Below are 22,084 nucleotides of genomic sequence, written 5' to 3'. Positions count from 1 at the left end.
CAGTTCTAGCTGGCTTGGCATCAGGGGATGTGGCTTAACATGCAAATGAGTTCTTGCTGGGCTTTTTCTACAAAAAAGCCTTGTGTGAAACAATGGTGACATCAGGGTATGGCCTAATATGCAAATGAGTTCCTGCTGGGCTTTTTCTACAAAAAAGCCCTGTGCAAAACATTGGTGACATCAGAGGATGAGGCCTAATATGCAAATGAGTTCCTGCTGGGCTTTTTCGACAAAAAAAGCCCTGATTAATATACTATATGGAGATTTCCTGAGCGTGAAGGAAAGTCCAACAAAAACCAGCCTGATCAGAAATGGGCATGTTCATTGTCCTTACTATGTGGACAGGAAGGTAAAAGAAAAATAGAAAACTGAGGGAGGGAGGAAAATTGGCCAGCTTAATTCCCTAAAAGGAGAGATTCAGATTTGTGGGGAATTTTACTAAACTTAGTTAACTAGCCAATTTTTATGCTGCTTTTCTGGCTTATCACAGCATCTAAGGAGTCATAGATCTAGTCATACTATCAAATTTCCAAAACAGCAAAATCAGAAGAACAATAACATTTTAATCAATTAAATCTAAAGAATAATATAATCATTCATCAGTGAGAGCATTTAAAGGCCTTCCAAAATAATGTCTGTTCCAACATGCCTGATGCAATGGCACCAATCCCACCTCCTGGTGGAAGGAGTTCCACAGCTTGGGGACAGTCACTTAAAAGACTATCCTCAATCTTATCTCAGCCAATGCAGATTTCCATAGCAATCCTCATCTACTGATCTCAGAGTTTGTGCAGGTTGGTAAGAATGGATGCAGTCTTTCAGGAATTTTGGATCAAACAGATTTGAGGCTTTAAAGGTCAAAAGCAGAAGTTGGATGGTCAAAAACAGCACATCCTTCTCCACTTTGATTCTGCATGGGCCCACAGCTTGTAGAGTCATTAACCTAGTCCAGGGGTGTCGAATTCCTTTGTTAGGAGGGCCAAATCTGACACAAATGGAACTTTGTGGGGCCGGGCCATATGTGTCATAAAATGTAATGCCAGGTAGTAGAGATATAAACTTTATAAAGGACACAGACAAAGACAAAGATATTTCTTTAAAAAATTAAAATACAAACATGCTTAAAAACTCTTGCAATATTTTGTTTAAAACGGAAAGCTGGGGGAATAGTCCTGTCTTGCGGCTCTCAAAACATCTGATGTTTGTGTCTTGCGGCTCTCAAACATCTGATGCCTATTTTATATGGCTCTTACTTGGCCACCCCTTGAATATATGCTTGTTAGTTTGGTAGCCTGTATAAAGAATGGTAACCGGGAAAAGCACAAAGGAAAAAATCCCACAGACATAAATGCTCACAGGGGAAAAGCCCCCATGAAAATGTGCCCACATGGAAATAAACCCACATGGAAAAAGCTTATACTCAAAGAAGCCCACATAGAAAAAAGCTCACATGGAAAAAAGCCCGCACGGAAAAATACATAAAGCACCATAGATGTTTATAACTGTAGATAACAATTAATAATATTTTGTTATTTTAGGATTAAAATAAGTCATATTCACATGCAACAAAAAGTGACCATTTTGTTATTATAATATTGTTATTTTAGGATTAAAATATGCCATATTCACATGCAACAAGAAGTGGCCATTTTGTTATCGATGAACTTTATTAAGGAAAAACAATAACAGAAATTAAACTACATAGAAATATATATTTAAACAATTTGTCAAGCTTTTTAATGTTAATACATTGTGTACACCCAGTGACCACAACAAAAGACTAACCCTAATAGTAAAAGCAACAATTATTTAACAACAATAACTCAGATATAATTCTTCATTGCAAATTAGTCAATCTCTTTAAGCAACTAAGTTTATCTTCCACCTGCTCATATTGTTGCACAGAAGTGGCAACCATGTAATGTAGTGCCTCATATTTCCCCTTTTCTACTTCTAGACGACCTACCTGTGCATTAGCCATTGTTAGTTTGTGACAAGCCAGGTCTCTCTGAAGTCTATCAAATAGAGACCATACATTGGGATGACTGAAATGGAACAAGGAATTAAGAGCATTGTGCCCCCACAACAGTTTATCTTGAATCAATAGCTTCATTATTTCAAACATTCTATTATTGGTGTCCATGTTCTTTTTTTGAAGTAAAATATATAAAAAAACAGGTTTCCTACCTGTAACTGATGATCTTCGAGTGGTCATCTGTGCAGTCACACCAATGGGAGAGGCGCCGGCACCGACCCTGATTGGTAAACTTCAAAAGCTGCGGATTTCCGCACCTTCGTCCCAGCGCGCATGCGCAGACACCCCCCCCCACTGCGCATGCTTGCCAGGACGGGAGCGGACATCCCGCCAGTTCCTTCTGACCGCTGCGTTAGCCCACACACGATGGAACGGCAGCGGAGGGGAAGGAGGGCGGGTAGTGTGACTGCACAGATGACCACTTGAAGATCATCAGTTACAGGTAGAAAACCTGTTTATCTTCTTCGTGGTCTCTGTGCATCACACCAATGGGAGACTAGCAAGCAAAGGACATACCTGGAGGAGGGCGCAACGGTCCATCAGCAAGAGACAGACTGTAGTACAGCATGGCCCACCGCCGAGTCCTGACGCCGCCTCATATCAAGCGCATAGTGCGACACAAAGGTATGCGTCGACGCCCAGGTGGCAGCCTTGCAAATGTCCTGCAGCGGAACACCTTTCGTGAATGCTGCCGAAGTTGCCACCGCTCGCGTAGAGTAGGCCCGCACTGGCCCAGGAAGCGGCGTCTTACGGAGAAGATAGCACAGTCTAATAGTGCCAGTAATCCATTTAGATAATCTCTGGGAAGAGATCCTCCGACCCAAAGAAGGAGCCACATGAGACACGAAGAGCCGGGAATCCCGTCTGAACGGCTTCGTTCAGTGTAGGTAGAATGCCAATGCTCGTTTCACATCGAGGGCGTGTAGTCGCCGTTTGACCTCCGTCGCAGGACTCGGGAAGAACTCAGGTAAGGAGATCTCGGCATTCAAGTGAAACGTGGAGACCACCTTGGGTAGGAACGTGATGTCAGGGCGGAGCACCACCCCCTCAGGAGAGAAGCAAAGGTAAGGCTTGTCATACCTCAGCGCCATCAGCTCTCCCACTCGCCTCGCCGACGTGACTGCAACCAGGAACGCTGTCTTCCACGCCAACAGCTGATGCGAACAGGTAGCCATAGGCTCAAACGGCCTTCCCATAAGCACCTTGAGTACCAAGGGCAAGTCCCAGGACGGTGCGGGCACCTGCACCGATGGATACAGACGAGCGACTCCCTTGAGGAACCTCTTAGTCTCCGGATGGGTGAAGACCGAATGCCCATCAATCTGCACGTGCTCACTCGAGATGGCCGCCAGGTACACCCTCACCGAGGAGGCCACCAGATCACGGTCCAACAGGGACAGCAAGAAATCAAAAACTGCAGAGAGACCCGCCGCCCGCAGCTCCAGCCCTCTGTTCGTAGAGAACTGAACGAACTTTGACCACTTGTAGGCGTACGAGCGTTGGGTCGAAGGCTTCCTGCTGCTCAAAATCACGAACCGAGCTCTCTCTGATAACTGCGAGCGTCCAGACGCCAGGCCGTTAACTTCAGGTGGGGCACATCATGGTGCACCACCCGCCCCTGGTGCAACAGCAGCAGATCCGGAACCTGCGGGAAGTGGTGGAATGTCCCGCGGGCAAGACGCAACACCACCAGGAACCATTGCTGCCTCGGCCACCATGGCGTCACCAAGATGCCCACCAGCTTCTCCCTCAAGAGCTTCTGCACCACCCTGGTGATCAGTGGCAAGGGGGGGAAGAGATACACCTCGTGGTGCGTCCATGGGACCAGGAGCCCGTCCCTGAGGGACATCGGATCTACACTGCCCCTGGTGCAAAATGACTCGCATTTTCTGTTGTCCCGAGTCGCAAAGACGTCCAGCGTGGGCGCTCCCCACAGGCGAAACACAGGTTCTAGGAACGTCCAGTTGAGTTCCCATTCGTGGAGCGACGCTCCCCCCCTGCTGAGAAAGTCTGCCCGGGTGTTCTGAACACCTGGAAGGTGGGTTGCAAGCAGCGATATCCCTAGGGCTATACACGCTTCCCAAATCGTCATTGCCAGCCGGCAGAGTCTGCGGGACACTGTGCCCCCATGAGGACTGCCACCGCTTGACCCCCGATGAGCGTCTGGAACGACCGGACAGTGTGAAAAATGGCCAACAGTTCCAAGTAGTTGATGTGCCGACGAGCCTGATGGGCCGGCCACTGATCCCCGACGCACAGGCCCAGCGCATGCACGCCCCATCCCCAAAGGGACGCATCTGGCTGTGGTCTGTGGAAGGCCTCCCCTTCCGTCAAGTTGCGGTCCTGTCCCCACCATTCGAGATCCGCCAACTCTTCTGGAGGAACAGTCAGGCACCGATTCGGAGAGTCGAAATTGCAGCAGAACTCCTGGAGGAACCACAGCTGGAGCGGTCGCATGCGAAGCCTCGCATTCGGTACGACCGAAGTGGTGGTTGCCATGAGCCCTAGCAGGCGCTGAATCCGGCGCGCAGGAACTGATGGATTGCGATGTAGGGAGCGAACTGCCTGAACAATGGCCTCCGCTCGATCCACTGGGAGGAATGCCTTGCATGCTACAGTGTCCAGCACCACGCCGATGAACTGCACTCTCTGCGACAGTTGGAGGTGCGACTTCTTCCAGTTGACCTGGAGCCCCAGGTCTGACAACAGAGTGAGAGTGATGTTGATGTGCTGAAGCAGAGTCTTCCTTGACCCCGCCACTATCAGCCAGTCATCTATGTACGGGAATAGGGAGATCCCTTGGAGCCTTAGGTGGGCGGCGATGACGACCATCATTTTCGTAAACACTCTCGGGGCCGTCGACAGACCAAAGGGCAAGGCCCTGTACTGGAAGTGGGCGTTGCCGATCGTAAAGCGCAGGAACTTGCGGTGCCAGGGGTGAATGGAAACATGAAAGTAAGCATCTTTCAGGTCTAAAGTGGCCATCCATTCCCCGTGATCCAGCAGCGGGAGAATGCATGGCAGGGAGGTCATTCGAAATTTGTTGTAGCGGATGAACTCGTTGAGACCCCGAAGGTCCATAATCGGGTGCAGCCCTCCGTCCTTCTTCGGGACAGCAAAATAGCGGGAGTAGAACCCACGGCCGCATTGATCCTTCGGGACCTCCTCAATGGCCTGCTTTAGGAGGAGGGACTGGACCTCTTCCTGAAGAGGAGGGGAGGGTGCCGTGTAGGCGAACGTCGGGGTAGGAGGATGCTGGAAAAACTCTATCTCGTACCCCCACTGGATCACAGATAAGATCCACTGGTCTGAGGTGATACGGAACCAGGCTGGGAGGAAACGGGATAGGCGAATAGAGTCCGTGTCCCCATGGGGACGAGTAGGTGGAGGGAAGTCAAAGGCCCTGTTTTTGCTGCTTTGCCCCTTTCTGCCTAGAAGCCTGAGCAGAGGACGGCGAGTACTTCTGCTTGGGCTGGTACTGCGGCCTTCAAAAGGTGGTTGCTGACTTCGGGCGCCACTGCCGTTCAGGAGACTTGGCATAAGGCTTCTTCTGCCACTGTTGCGGCCACTGCTGCTTCGCCTGAGGACGAGAGGTGGAGACCCCCATGTTTCTAGATGTCTTTATACTCTTGTCCATCTCCTGAAGGACCGAATCTGTGGTCGCACTAAAGAGACCGGTGCCATCGAATGGGAGATCTTCAATATACGCCTGCGTATCGGTTTGCAGGGCGGTGGAGTGTAGCCAGGAGTGTCTGCTTAAATATATGGCCGTAGTGAGAGTCTTGGCACAAGCATCACCTGAATGCTTTGCAGAATTCAGCTGCTGCTTCGCAAGGGCCATCCCCTCCTTCTGCAACTTCTTGAGAACCGATCTGCTCTGTTCCGGCAGAGTGTTCAGGATGAGCAAGATCTGATCCCACAAAGTATATTGATACCTGCCCATACATGCAGAGTAGTTCGCAATTTTCACCCCAAGCGACACAGTGGAGTACAATCGACGCTCCATAGCATCCAGCTTCCGACCTTCCTTATCAGGGGGAGTCGAATGCGTTTTCTTCGCCTTGGACGAGGACGATACTACAACTGAGTTAGGCTTAGGGTGCGTATATAGGAACTCCGCGGTGTTTTCCTGCAGACGGTACATGTGGTCCAGCCGGCGCAATGACACCGGCGTGGACGCAGGCTTGTCCCAGGATGACTTTGCCGTGTGAAGCATCACATTGGTGATGGAAAGGCCAACCGCCGTCGAAGTGTCTCTTTGGACGATATCAAAGACACTGTCTGTGACCACAGGCTGCCGCTGAACAGTTGGTAAAGACAGCGCCTGCGCCATCCTTTTAATCAGGTCCCCATAGGACTTGAGGTCTTCGGACGGGGAGATGGGATGATCCTCCGTGGTCTTTGCCGGTGGAGATGGTTCACCCGTAGAGGAGGCCCCTTGCTCTTCAGGCGACGACTCCCTCAAGGACCTGGGGGATACTTCAGGTGATTCCAACTGCTCAGACAGCTGACGCCGAGGTGGTGACGTCCGAACCGTCGGTGTCGTCTTTGGCTTCTCCAGGGAGGCACGCCACTGGCTCCCGATGCCGATCCGGACGCTCGACCTCGGGTGGCTTCGATACCGTGGCGGAAGGCGCACGTCGAGGGGTCCTACACGACATCCGGGACCGATAGGAGGTCTCAGAAGCCTGATCCCAGTCCATCTGTCGCGGTGGCAACCAGGGAAACGGTGGTTGCATCGGGTAGGCACCATAGAGGTACTGCCATTGCCACTGATCCCAAGGAATCTGCGACACTGGCTGATGAGAAGGATCCCTCTTCTGGTAGCGAAGAGAGCGGCTGCTCGACGACCGATCCCGGTGCGAGTCCCGACGTCGATCCCGAGCAGGGCTACGAGAACGCGGGGTCCCTTGCCCTGGCATAAGCCGACCCGATGGGCTTCTATCGATACCGACACGTTGTGCTGAATCGATCTCGGAGTCAAAGTCGGAGATGACCAGCTGAGTCGACATCGAGGTAAGCGGCGGCGGGCTCGATCGACGAACGGGTGAGGCGAATAGCTTCAGAGGCAGGACGACCGGCGTCGAAGGTTCAGATAACGATGCAGGTGAGGATTGCGAAGCGGACTTATGCTTCGGCTTATCGGCCTTCTTCTGCTTCTTCGCCTTCTCCGCATGCAACCCCTTGTCCTCCTTGTGCTTCTTTGCCGGCACCGAGGACTCAGATGCAGCTGCCGAGCGCTTGCGGGGGCGATCAGCGTCGGAGGGACCTTTTTCGGCGTCGACTGATTTCGGTGTCGACAGTTCAGCCGAAGGTTGCCCTTGAGCGTGGAGAGCGCACGTGGTGATAGTGCCTTCTCCATAAGCGCTGCCGCCAGCCGTGCCGCCCTGTTCTTTTTTGTCTGCTTTGAGAACTTGGCGCAATGGACACAAGAGTTCGGCTTGTGCTGCTCTCCCAGGCACAGCAAGCACAGCGAATGGCCGTCCGGCGGTGCGATCTTGCTTCCGCACCTCGAACAGCGACGGAAGAAACCCCACCGCTTTTCCATGCGAGGGTTAGAAAAAATGGGTGGAAGGCCCGAGAGCGCGGGGGGGCGCCCCGAAGGGCGGGAAAAACTCACACCACGCTCCGGACGGACAAAACTAACACTAACTAACTAACTATAACTACTAACAGCTAACACTAACTATACTAACAATTTTAGACAAAATCCAACTAAGTTCACTGACCGTAGAGAAAAGATCAACCGATCAGCGTGGCGGTCAGAAGAGAACTGGCGGGATGTCCGCTCCCGTCCTGGCGAGCATGCGCAGTGGGGGGGTCTGCGCATGCGCGCTGGGACGGAGGCGTGGAAATCCGCAGCTTTTGAAGTTTACTGATCAGGGTCGGCGCCGGTGCCTCTCCCATTGGTGTGATGCACAGAGTCCACGAAGAAGATCATCGTGGATATGAATTACCCATCTTGGTATGCCATGTGAACAGTTGGTAAAACATATTTGGCACTTTATCAAAGGTGCCATCTCCATAGATGGTATCTTTGTTTAATTCAAGCATAAGATCTCTATCACCTAAACCCAGAATTCTGTATGGATTTTTCCATACTGGAATCTTGAAGTATCAGTTGCTATACTTTTCAGGAATGTCAAAGTGTGTGGTTTTTGGGTTAGGCAAATTACTGCCTGCTCTGTGATAGCTTCTCTTTCTTAAATAACAGAATTAGTTAAGGCCTCATAGAACTAAGAAGCTAAGCAGGACTGACTCTGGCAAGTATTTGGAAGGAAAAAAATCAATAAACATAGTTGGAATTAATTTTAAAAATGGTATAATGGAGAATTAATCCACTAGGATCTCAGGCTTTGGGGGGGGGGGGTGTTTTTTGAGGTAGATGCACCAAATTTGCAGCATGGCATCCAGTGCCTCTCCCCAAAATACCCTCCAAGTTTCAAAAGGATTGGACCAGGGGGAAATGTCTGCTGGGAACTCTGTTATTCTCTATGGAAATTTATTCCCATAGAAAATAATAGAGAATTGATCCGCGAGTATCTGGGGCTCTGGGGGGGCTGTTTTTTGAGGTAGAGGCACCAAATTTTCAGTACGGCATCCAGTGCCTCTCCCCAAAATACCCTCCAAGTTTCAAAACAATTGGACCACGGGGTCCAATTCTATGAGCCCCAAAAGAAGGTGCCCCTATTCTTCATTATTTCCTATGGAGGGAAGGCATTTAAAAGGAGCGTGGTCCCTTTAGATGTGATGGGCAGAACTCCCTTTGGAGTTCAGTTGTGCTTGTCACAACTTTGCTTCTGGCTCCACCCTCAAAATTCCCAGATATTTCTTGAATTGGACTTGGCCACCTTATTCCCTTTTCCATGGCAATCCTATTCCTAGGGTTGCCAAGTCCAATTTAAGAAATATCTGGGGACTTTCGGGGTGGAGCTAGGAGACTTTGGGGGTGGAGCCAGGATACATTAGGAGTGGAGTCAAGATCAAGGCTGTGACAAGCATAATTGAATTCCAAAGGGAGTTCTGGCCATCACATTTAAAGGGACGGCACACCTTTTCAATGCCTTTATTCCATAGGAAATAATGGCAGGGACATACTCCTAACTAAGGTAAAGGCCCTTCTAGTGTTGTGAGATTCAAGCAAGTATAGGAAGGCGGCAGGGGCAACTATATATCTACTGTTTGCTGAAGAGAAATAGTCTGGGGAACTGGGATGATCTGTTTGTCTTTCTATATCTAGCACTCTCTGCTTAATGAATGATTTTGCCTGGTCTATGCCAAGGTTTAGGAGGGCTTAAGGGCAAAACCCCAACTTCCTGATGGCTGTTTGGACTGCTTGGAGCAGCGCAAGGATCTGCCATGAGCAGCAGAACAGCGCCAGCCCTGATTTTAAGGCAGGTTAACATTCTATTACCAAGCATGTAAAGAGTTGAAGAGGAGCAGGAAGCATCTTTTACTACTTTTATTATGGGGAAATATTAATTCCCTCCTGTTCATAGCATAAACAAAGGTTTGGTGATAAGTTGGATGAAGAGTTGAAAGCAAGACTGAAAAATAAGCAGGGGGAAAAGGAGGGGAAAAGTGTGAAAAAAACAGAAATTAAGAAAATGACACCGAAAGGTTGGATTTTTAAGATTTTTGCTATCACATACTAATGGGGCTGGCCCTTTGCAGCATCTGGATATGCAAACAAAACTATGAAATTGGAAGGAAGCAGGGCTTTTTTTTTTTTTTAGCAGGGGCACAGTTCTGGCTGGATTGGCACCGGGGTGTGTGGCTTAATATGCAAATGAGTTCCTGCTGGGCTTTTTCTAAAAAAAAAAAAAAAGCTCTGGGAGGAAGTGAAGATGGAAAGCATAGAAGCACACACTGCTGGAGATAACCTCTATTAAAATGCTGCATCCTGGCCTTGCCTTTTTCCAGTGCTTACTCGGCTGATGCTTCTAGCAGGATCTGAGAAGCAGATCCTCAGTCTCCTAGTAAATACTGCAGAGTCAGAACAACTCCTGTTTACTGTTCTCTATCTTCTCTGCAACCAGGTGGGTACAGTGCAGAACTGCATGTGAAATATTTTTTTAAGTGAATGCATTCCGTGACTGAAACATGACTCTGGCTTCAGGGGCCCTCCAGCTGACTTGGGCCCAGGGAATTTTGTCCTCTCAGTTTCCTCCCTCTTGAGGAGGAAGCTTTAAGCCTCGTCTCCTTGTGTACCATGGTCCCAGTCCAAAACGGACCTGTAAACATGAAACTCCCAGAACAGTCTGTCAACCTGCCCTGGATAAAAAACAGGCCCAAAAGACAAATGAGCAGCCCACAACAGTTACTTTAAGGAAACAAACTCTAAAAGAGTAAAAAAATTGACTTGCTAGGCACAGTGATCCCAATCAATCTAAAAATACCCATGAGTAAATTCCACTGAAAGTAATGGAAAATCAGGCTTGCCAGGTATTACCTGGCAGGAGCAGGTGGGACTTACTGGCAGGAAAACTAGGCTTAGCCTTGTGTCACTGGCAACACGGTAACATCAGTTCCAATGTGCATCAAAACATCATATTGCAGGTGATGTGGGGACGCTCTGGTATTTGGGCAAGCCCTCTATGGTAAAAGTCATTTTTATCATAGAATTTTTGCCCAAACACTAGAACACTCCTTTAACACCAGCAACATGATGACATCATTTCCAGTGTGCACTGGAAGTTTCTCTCTCTCTCTCTCTCTCTTACTGCTTCTTATTAGTTCTAGGCAGATGACTAAAATACCTAAAAAGTTAGACCCCCATTTGAGCGACTTTAAAAATCTATTACAGATGCAGAAAAATTTTGTAGCTAAAGAGCTCTACTATTATCTTTTAATAAAAGAGATAATGTCTCCCTATGATCTATATTATGGAGCAAAGGAAGAATTAAAGGATTTCTAGGCTCAGAAAAGTAATTACATTCAAAGGTCACATGATACAGGGTATCTACATGACCTGCACCACAATTGCATATGCTCTTAGAGTATGGTATTTAAGAAATTTCCCTTGCAAAACTCTAGGTAAGGCATTAAGGTGCACCAACATAAAGGCACATCTACAGTGAGAAACAGTCAAATATGAGCTCGCCAGCAAATTGAGTAGAACAACCATGTCATGCTCTACAGATTGTAGTGTTATATTAACAGACATTTCTTAATCATTCTCATGGCTATTTGTCTGTTAACTGCATAAAGTGAGTCCAAGGAAAGACTGAGGAGCTATTCAACCAGTTTATCCCAATAGGAAACATAACAGTCTTCTCTGACTAAGATGAGGGAGCCTTCTTGGGTGCAAGAGTGTATAATTTTAACTTTAAGGGGAAAAGTGTCAACCAAGCTTGAATTCAAGAGATGGTTGTCCCAATTTAGCCCAGAGAGCCACCTCATTACAGAGTTTGAACTTCTACAGATGGAATACATGAATTTAAGAAGAACTGAATCTAAGGACTTGCCTCCCTATTTTATCAATACAGATTCCAGCCCCATATAAACTCTGCTCAGACATCTTAGTGTTAAACAGTTTGATGGTGGCTGGGATATACTGATTCCCAGATCAATAAAGGAAACAACAGAAAATATCTGACGCTGCTGTAGCCAGTCTTTTAATATTAGCAGCTTGCACTGACCAAGTTAATCTCTGGTCAAAACAAACCTCTAAGTATTCAATATAATTACTATGAATTTTCCACCTGTGGTATACATGTGCACTGGAAGTGCTATTGCTGGATTGCTGGTGACAGAGACCTAGCCCTAGTTTTCCTGCCTGTAAATCCTGCACCAACTAGCTGATCAGTGCCAGGGGAGGGACCCTCGTGCAGGAGCTCTGCAAGTGATGGAAGCCTGGCAACCCTGTGGAAAACTGTGATTAAGTCACAACTTAATCCCCCTAGGGCACACTGCTGCTGAGCCAAAAGTCATCCTTCTCTAATAGCAAAGGGAGACTCCAGTGTGAAACTGCTGAGTTAAGCCTGATATTACCTGCTAAGCATACAACAAGGAACTGGGATTCATTAGCCATTACAAGTGTTAGCCAGCATAGCAAAATCAAGGAATGTTATCACCAATTACTGCTATTGCAAATGGTCTCTCTGTGTCTCTTGATTTTCATTTTACATAATTACATCTCTCTCTGGACTTCCTATGTTTCATGGTCATGTTCCCCTGTGGTTATTTTTTCACATATGAAGGAAAAATCTATGTTTGTTTGCCTAATAAGACACCACTGAACTATCAGACAGATTTGTTATTCTTCTCTTCATTTGCTCACAACCTATTTCTCTTGGCACCATTCTTGGAAACCTATGTTATCAGCAACCAATACAGTTCAGCAGTATCAGGGGAGGTTTCTGCACAGATTATTCCAACATCAGGATTCTGGGCAAGATAAGAACAGAAGGCAAGACATTGTGCTCATTATGGTTTAGGTCATTAATTCCAATCTTATTTTATTATGGGCTGTAAAAACTACACTGAAGCAGGATATACATATTTTACTATATAAAGGGAAAGGAAAGGAAAGGTCTCCTGTGCAAGCACCAGTCGTTTCCAACTCTGGGGTGATGTTGCTTTCACAACGTTTTCACGGCAGACTTTTTTTTACGGGGTGGTTTGCCATTGCCTTCCCCAGTCATCTACACTTTCCCCCCAGCAAGCTGGGTACTCATTTTACCGACCTCGGAAGGATGGAAGGCTAAGTCAACCTTGGGCCGGCTACCTGAATCCAGCTTCCACCAGAATTGAACTCAGGTCATAAGCAGAGAGTTCAGACCACAGTACTGCAGCTTTACCACTCTGCATCAAGGGGCCGCTACTATATAAAGACCAGAATATAAAATGTGCTTTTGAAATAAATGCCCAGTTTTAAAAATTAAATTTGCTTTTAAAACAAATTTGCTCAATAATAGAGCTTCAGGAAGTGTCAAAATACATTTAATAGTTCTGAATTAGAGAAAAACCAATGCATCTGAAGCTTCTTTTTCAATACCATGCAAGCCTCAAAGAGCCAAGGTTGTATGGAATCAGTACCTAGTAGATTTCAACCAAAACACAGAGGTTAATAAGAACACAAGGACATAAGAGAAGCCATGTTGGATCAGGCCAATGGCCCATCCAGTCCAACACTCTGTGTGTGTATATATATATATATATATATATATATATATATATATATATACACACACACACACACACACACTGTGGCTAATAGCCACTGATGGATCTCTGCTCCATATTTTTATCCAATCCCCTCTTAAAGCTGGCTATGCTTGTAGCTGCCACCACCTCCTGTGGAAGTGAATTCCACATGTTAATAAGAGGTAATGCAAGTGGGTCATTTCTAAACATGTTCAAACCAAACACAGAAAACTTCTACTAACAAATAAAACTAAGGGCATCAATTATTGCTTTCCCCATTACATGTAAAGGTGCAGAGGTAAACTGATAGGATTAGTTATCTGAAGGGGTGGGGGGACAGACAAAGTATAAACAAAGCAACATCCATCAACCCTAATAATCATTCTGAGTTCTAAATTCTTTTCAAAAATAATTTGGCTTACTAGTATTTTTTTTTTAAATTTAACACCTGGCATCCTAAACAACACATTTTGAGACAATGTGACATCAATACTAAATAATTCATGGTCAAAATAAGCTCACTGATTCAGTATATTATTCAGTCAATTATGTGTATCTGCCAGCCACGCTGACTAAGCTTTTGTTTCTCAAATAAAATTGTGGCAACCTTAGCAGCAGGGAAGTTAGAACAGCAAGAGCAAAAGGTTTGATGGTGTGCCAATGTACAATGGAAGGAAATTCAATAACAAGCTGCAGAGACAGTGAGCTTTTATCAAACACACTGAAAAGTGGTGGTGGCTACACGTCAATGCTGGACCAGAGTGTGTTACTGCAGAGTGCGACTGAGTGTTTTCCCCACAGGCAGTACACTATTATTGACTCCCCCCCATTAACATGGAGGGTGGATATACATTTATTGAAGGTTCTAATGGAAGGCTGAGGGACTCCTATCCTGAGGCCAGAGCAGAAAGACAGCCTATCACTTCATGTAATGGTAGCCCATGTGTGACAGACCTGACCTACATTTCCCCCTTTCTTTCTCACTACAGCCTGTCATTGCTTTAAGATGCTATTTTCCAAGATGTATAAAGAGAGAAAGGCATGCTGGAACAGCCTGGTTAATATGCTTTACTGAAATATTATTTATAAGCTGCTTCTTAGGTAGTAGCTTTAAATAAGAAATATGTTATGAAAAAATATTCTAAACCAATTCTTCATTTTTATAAGGTGATGGAGAGAATATGTTTTAATGATTCTGAAGTGTTTACAGAACCATATGCTTCAGTATACCTTTGACATAAATTACTCAAAACCTGTATCTAAAATGCAGCAATGGAATATAGCAAAGGGCATAACTCAAGTAATTAAGAACATTTAATGAAACTACTTTAAATACTGTCAAATGAAGAATGGCTAAACTAAGTCATCATTATCTAAATTCCACATTCATTAGAATTAGTAGAACAGTTACCAACTAACGCTTTGTCAAAAGTAATTTAATGTTTTTACTGCTTAATGGATGTGTAGTAATCAGTATAAATACTGTATCTAAATATGGAAGTGAGATAAGAGCAAATGAAGTGTTTCAGTTGAACAAAAAGTGTTTGAAAAAACCCCACTGAACTACCACTTGAAACTCTGCTCTCGAGCTGCTGCTGCTGCTACTACTACAGCACTCCTCGGCAGGAACCTACCACGCCGCTGCAGGTCATACTCTTTTTTTGTCTCTTCGTTCCCTAGAATTTTCCACGCTCGATCAATTTCGATGAACCTCTGCATGCGCGCCTCCACTTCTCCTGCTGGCACATCTGCGCTCTGTTTGTCTGGATGATACTGCCAATCAAAGAAAGGAAGGAGAAAATGGGGGAAAGGGAAGGGGAAAATCAATAGTAAATCTGAGATCTATTTTAAGGTGTATGGACGATGCAAAGCTATGGTGCTTTGGTGCCAAGGAAAACAAACAAAGCAAACAGCATTGGCCACAAGAGATTACTGTCAGGTTAATTAGACCACTGGAATAGCAGCAAATACACCCAGTGGCAGAAACGTCACAATGTGCACCAACAGCATTTTCTGGATAATTTGCTGATGGAGTCATTGGTCTTATGGACAATTTACTTAGAGAGAATGACTAATGCAAACAGAAATCGGTACACACAAATTCAAGACAGAATTAAGGGACAGATTGTTTACCTATTATATTACATTTGGACATTTTTTAAAAACAGCATAATTGTTCTGTGTTTATCACCTACTTACAATTAGCACTGCCTGCTAGGTTTTGGAGCTGAAATTGATCAGCAGATACTAAACTGAATTTACCATGTATGCTATTCTATTTCCAAAACTACAAGTCACCATATTTAATTTATTCCAATCCAGTGAATAAAAAGCTCTTCCAAATTTCAAAAGTTACGGATCATTGCACACATTCTGTGCTATTTTCACTTATGAAATATTTGAGGACATGGCTAAAAGGTAACAAGTAAAAGGGCAGATGAAATAATACTTTATAGTTTGTATTAGCATTCCAAAACAAAGCATTTAAACAATGTAAGTTATTTGTTATGCCTGGGTACAACAATCCCTTAAAGGATATATAAAAGGAACACAAAAAAGTCCGAATAATTTTTACAGCAAAAGGAAAAATAACCTCCCAAAATATTACTACTGTCGTGCAGCTGCTCACCTCCTTAAAAAAAAAAAAAACCTCCCACATTTAACCTGATTGTTATTAAAAACAAGACATAAAATTCTGAGCAAAACTAATTCCTAATGTGAATTCATGGGGTAAAAAGAACAATACTACAGTACAAGTGTTACATTATCATTTTTTTTAAAAAAAATATTCCCTTTTTGAGAATCAACAAGCACCATGTTATTAATATTTGGCCAATGCAGGAAACTAATGACTTGGATGCCGCTATTCTTAAAATTCAGTCTCATGATGCTGTGATCAGTTAAATCACATTTGCTTGGATCATTAAGTTATTACAGCCTAAGGATGTGGAAAAGCTGCTTGGAGAGATGTGGTTCATCAACTCTGTACTCAACTCTTGCCTGTTGTGGCTCCTTATCTCTGTTCAAAACAGGGTTGCTTGGTACAGGGAATAGTTAAGTGCCTCATTGCAAGAGCATAAAGTCCCCATTGCCTTGAAGCAGGCAGCAGTGAAATCCCTCCTGAAGAAACCTCTATCTGAATGGCTTAAGTTACCTACATTACACTTTTTCTGAACTAGGTCCTTGAGCAGGTGGCAGCAGAGGATGAAACAGACCAGTGTTTCTTAATGGGGGGCAATCTACAAATCTCAGGAGGCTTTCAGAATTCCAGGGGTCAAATGAAGGCATTTGGGATTTTAGGTAGCCCATTCTTCTCACCTGAAATAGCTTCTGATAGCAAGTGAAGGAAAATAATTTTATACTGCTCACCCCATATCCTAGATTTCTCCTCCAAGCTCTTAAAAATTAGCATACAGCAAGCAGAAATAATATCAATTAAGGAGTTGGCTGATGGATACACAGAACACAGAGTTCTGTATGCTAAGAGCTGTGTATTGTGCGCATATATAATAAATATAATCAATATATCTAATTCCAAGCATGGCCTGATCTGTAGGTACTTAAAAATCCAGAGGTTGGACCCCTGACAGATCTTCCTATGAATCTGAGAAAAGCCTCACTTGTTTTTTTTAAAAACTGAAATATTTAAAAAAACCAAAATAAGCAAAGTGTTCTCTGAGATCTCAGTGGCCACTGTAGGAGTTGCTGTGCAACCACTAGGCTTGCCAATCCCCAGGTCCCAGTGGGGGTTCTTCCGCTTTCCCAGACTCCTTCCCACCCCCAGTCAGCTGGCCAGTGGGGGGAAGCTCTGCCCCCAGAGGACCATGTGCCTTTGCACCTCTGGAGGCTTCAGTTTCCGATTGAAAGGCTTCCTCTTGGGATGGTGTGTCTGTGTTGCTGTGAAGAAGCTGGCAGCAACTCGTGAGTAGAGAGGCCAATCCCCTGCTTCAGAGTCACCAGAAACGGGGGGGGGGGACTGTTGAGCACTTCACTATTCCCTATGTGGAGATTGATTCTCATAGGGTATAATGGGGAATTAATCTGGGGGTTTCAGGGGCTCTGGGGGAGCTATTTTTTTGAGGTAGAGGCACCAAATTTTCAGTATAGTATCTAGTGCCTCTCCCCAAAGTACTCCCCAAGTTTCAAAAAGATTGGACCAGGGGGTCCAATTCTATGAGCCCCCCAAAAGGTGCCCCTATCCTTCATTATTTCCTTTGGAAGGAAGACATTTAAAAAAGTGTGCTGTCCCTTTAAATGTTATGGCCAGAACTCTCTTGGAGTTCAATTATGCTTGTCACACCCTTGTTCCTGGCTCCACCCCCAAAGTCTCCTGGCTCCACCCCCAAAGTCTCCAGATATTTCTTGAATTGGACTTGGCAACCCTACCAACCACAACACTATTTGCCAACCTCCAAACTTTGGTTTTTGTCCATATAATACAGGGGGAGGGAGTGGGGCCCTTTCCAGGGCTATTTTGACCTGCCAGTGCAGCACTGCTCCTGTGCCTCCTGCCCTGGAGGGTAACTCATCAGGACCAGGCTTGGCAGAAACAACTAGCCACCTTGCTCCATGTAATCTACACAACTCATCGAGATATAACAGTGGCTATGACGATGCCATGCAACTCTCCTGGGCCCAGCAGCAACCTTCACACAACTGGTGTAACTTTGTAGGCTCAGTAGTGGCCCTCTCACACAACTTACCTGAGCAACTTGCTACTGCAATATTTCTGCAGTTTGGCCAGACTTTTCCCAGGGAGAGGTAAGAAGGGAAAGCTGAGGGCCAGTGTGGTATATCAGTAGAGTGTCATACTAGAATCTGGGAGACCCAAATTCTATTCCTCACAATGCCATTAGAGCTTGCTGGAGGACCATGGCCACTCTCACCCAACCTAATCCACTTTTCAGGATTGTGTGAGGATACCATATAGGACAGGAGATTGATGTAAATTGTTTTGGGCCCCCACTGGGGAGAAAGGTGGGGTATAAATAAATAATAAAGCTGAATACTGGAGGACGAAGATTTTAAAAAAGGATGGTGGATAAGTAGGAAGGAGAGGGAGAAGCTGGGAAAGGGGAAAATATATGGAGACTGCCAGGAGGAGAGAAAAAGGAAATAATGTGGGAAGGCGATATAGGAAAAAATGAGGTCTTTGCAGGTTCTCTGCTTGCTATAATTCTCAACATTACTCCAACTGTGGATACTTAAATCCTGGGAGAGGTTGTGGTGCAGTAGCAGAGTATCTGCTTGGCATTCAGTAGATCCCAAATTCAGTTCCTGGTATTTTCAATGGAAAACATCAGGTTAGTAGGCAATGTGAAAGATCTCTGCCAGTGACTCTGGAGAGCTGCTTCCACTCCAGGAAGGCAATACTGTCCTCAATGGTCTGAGTTAGTATAAGGTATATTTATGTGTTTAAATTGAGGCCAAATATAGAGAAAGGAGCTCTACCCCCAGGTTTGAAGAGAAATGTGGATAGTTTAAACAATAGAAATGAAATTTAAATTTTCTCCAAGTAGCATAGCCTTATGGGAAAAGGACAATTGAATTAGTAAGCTTCCCCCCTCCACAACTTTCTCATGGATCCCCAGTAAGCATGAACTTCTGTGGAGCTGAAGCCACCATGTAAGCCAGATCAGCAGAGGCAGTGGTGCAGCAGGCAGGTGGGAACAGGAGTTGCCTCCACACCAATAAGATAGAGCGAGGCAGAGGCTGTGCAGGGGGGCAGCCTAGTTGGTGATGAGTGGGAAGGGCCCTCCTCCATGTGGGATCTGGAGATTTCCTGGAATAAGAATTTATCTCCAGACTACAGAGATGTCTCTAGAGCAGGGGTGTCAAACATGCAGTTCGGGGGCCCTATCAGGCTCCCGAGCAACTGGCTGTCATCTGCTTACTTCTCCCTATATCTTGCTTCCTTCTGCATAACAGCTTGCTTTGCAAGGCTTGCTCAATTGCACAGGAGCTACAGAGCAAAACCTCTATTTTCTCCATTGCCTGAGGCTCTTCCCTTGGGAAGGAAAGGGGTAGGAATAGCTTGCTTTGGCCTCTATTTTCTTCATTGCCTGAGGCTCTTCCCTTGGGAAGGAAAGGGGTAGGAATAGCTTGCTTTGGCAGGCTCTCTCAATTGCACAGCAGAGCTACTGAGCCAAGCCTCTCTTCATTCTATTGGCTGAGGCTCCTCCCCCTCCGGGTCCCCTGGGGAAGGAAGGAAAGAGCCAGAGCTTGCTTTGCACAGTTCCCTGCATCCCATGGGAGAAATACAAAGAAAGCATCTTTAAAACCAATGAATGCTAACATTTTAAGCATGTTTTAAGTTTTATATATATATATATATATATATATATATATATATATATATATATATATATATATATATATATATATATATATATATATATATTTGTGTTTGTCTGTGTTCTTTATAAAATTTATATCTCTGCTATCTAATCTTAAATAGGTACACACATGGCCTGGCTTGGCATGGCTCGGCCCAACCTGACATGGCCCAGCCCAACAAGGTCTCATTTATGTCAGATTCAGCCCTCATAACAAATGAATTCAACACCCCTGCATAGAGAAAATGGCTGTTTTGGACGCTATGGCATTATACCCTGTGCTCCCAGAGCTCCATCCCAAATTTCCAGGAATTTCCCAACACAACGCAGCAACCGAACAAGAGGGGGAGGATGGGATCCCCTCTGCATGAGTCTCGCAGCTCTGCTGCTTATCCTAGATATAATTCCATAATGGAATTGGCCAAATCCTTGGGCTGCCATGGTCAGTGGGAAAGGCAGCACAAAAACATTTAAATAATTTAACAGGAGGATAATGTTTATATTTGGGATGTGGTAGTGGATTAAAGGCAAAACAACTGATTTTAATCCATTTTCAGGTACAGGTTTGGAACAAAAAACAACCTTAAGCAGTTGGATGACCTTTGCTGGCAGAGAGACATAGGGGTACAACTTTTGTTAATTTTCATCAGCCAGGCAGTGGCTTTTTATTCTGAACATTCCCTGAAGGAACTCAGGATGATATACAGGGCTCTCCACTACTCCATTTTATTTACCCAATAATCCTGAGAGTTAAATTAGTTACAAAACTGGCCGAAAGAGTTTCAAGAATAAACAGGAATTTGAACTGGGGTTTCTCCAGTCCTGATATAACATTCAAACCACTATACCCAGGGGTTGTTTTGTAGAAAAATAGGTGGTGGAGCTCATCCAGGGATTGTTATGCAGCTGCACCTACTGTTCAATGGACAAGGTGGGACGGAGGAGGGGGAACTCTCAGAAAGGTTCAGGAGCTGCGCTCCTGTGAGCTCTGGCTGAATCCGAGGCCTGACTATACCACATCAGCTTTCAGAACCATCAGCTATAGGTATTGGATCAGCTGGCTTAGATGGGGTTTGGAATGACCGTGCTCCAATCCTGTGTGGCTGGTTCCAGAAACTGGAGTCTTATTGACTCTATTTCATTTATGCTTTGTTTGTTCAGTGCTTGATCAGATGAAGGATGAAAAAGCTAGACAACAGTCCACCTGGAAATGTTAATTACCTTTTCTTTCTTAGAAAGCACATAAAAGGAGGAAGGGGGTTGAGCAAAGAAAATTACAAAGTCAAAGCTTCATTCTCATATAAACCTTTGATAGTAGAAATCCAGGCTTCAGTGTGAGCTTACTACTCAGGCATGTTGATTCTCCAAATTCTCCCTCTCCCAAAGCTGAAGCAATTGAAAATTAACAACTTATTTGCAAATGACCTAGATGGTGTACCTGACCAGCTTATCCCTCATTCAGCAAACAGATTCAGTCTGTTAGAGCAACAAGAGCTGCAGCCCATTTACACACAATCTGATCCATCTGCACAAACGCAGGCTACAGTAACCTCCCTGGAGCAGAATAGTAACTGTTCATTAAATAGTAACTGTTCATCAAAATAGTAACTGTTCATCAAAAGAAAAGTCCCCTATAAGAAATAATCTTATTCTGGATGATAATAAGGGATTTCCCAAGGCTGAATTATTAAAGCTAGTAGGGGACCAATGTTTACTGGTGGCAGAAATGGTAATACAAATCTAGGACTACTTAAATAAGAAACTTAGTAAATTACAGAACCTGGAAGAATTCCTTAACACAAAAACTGTGTTATGCCGGATAAGAGCTACACAGCTGTTCATCAGTTGCTTGGTGCTTAAGTAAGGGGAAAATATTTGTCAACTGGAGAGGGGAACAGGAGAGTGTTGATGACTAATAAGGTAGCACTTAAGATAGCCAAAACTCCAGTCAATTTTGGCAGATGGGGAAGTTGGACAGACATAAAAAGATCTTTGGGAATTCTGTTGATCTACTGCAGGCTGATCCCTGCCATCATCTAAAAAGGAAAACAGACTTCTTTTATCATTCGAGAAGTCTTTTATTCCCTATATGCGTCTCAGAATGAGGGCACTTCTTGCCTCCTTTCGAATTTTTCAGATCAGAGTGTTCTCAAATCTGAACCTGAGACTCCCTCTTGATGAACAAAAGATATCACTGGAATGAGAACAGTGTGGTTACTGAAAGAGAGACTCACATGGAGCTATCTACCCCTCGTTGTTGTTCAGTCACACAGTCAAGTCTGACTCTTTGCGACCCCATGCGACCCCAGGCCCTCTTGTCTTCTACCATCCTCCGAAATCTGCTCAAATTTGTGTTAGGTACATCACTAACGCCTCTGTGTAGTCCCTCCCAAAAATTCTATGGCCAGAAGTACATTCACATGTCTTGACCCCACTGATGGAAGCTTCCAGGACTTCTGGCCCAAGCTGAATTGAATTGGAAGGATTTCCTTCCAGGCAACTTTCTACTAACTATAAATACTCAAACCATCCAAAGCAGGGGTGTCAAACTCATTTGTTATGAGGG

General features: G+C 45.1%; 1 protein-coding gene across 1 annotated transcript in view; it reads right to left on the bottom strand.

The window, feature by feature from the left end:
• The window catches only part of DNAJC24 (DnaJ heat shock protein family (Hsp40) member C24), a 103,349-nt gene that overhangs the window by 18,109 nt on the left and 63,156 nt on the right, over nt 1-22,084 (bottom strand). Inside the window, exon 3 of the mRNA XM_060262941.1 lies at nt 14,818-14,956. Within this exon, the coding sequence (XP_060118924.1) occupies nt 14,818-14,956 (139 nt within the window). The remainder of the gene's footprint in view (nt 1-14,817; nt 14,957-22,084) is intronic.

This window comes from Heteronotia binoei, chromosome 21 (genome assembly GCF_032191835.1).
Source record: "Heteronotia binoei isolate CCM8104 ecotype False Entrance Well chromosome 21, APGP_CSIRO_Hbin_v1, whole genome shotgun sequence".
Lineage (NCBI taxonomy): Eukaryota > Metazoa > Chordata > Lepidosauria > Squamata > Gekkonidae > Heteronotia > Heteronotia binoei.
Note: the sequence above shows the minus strand (reverse complement) of the source record. Positions and strands in the feature narration are given on the sequence as shown.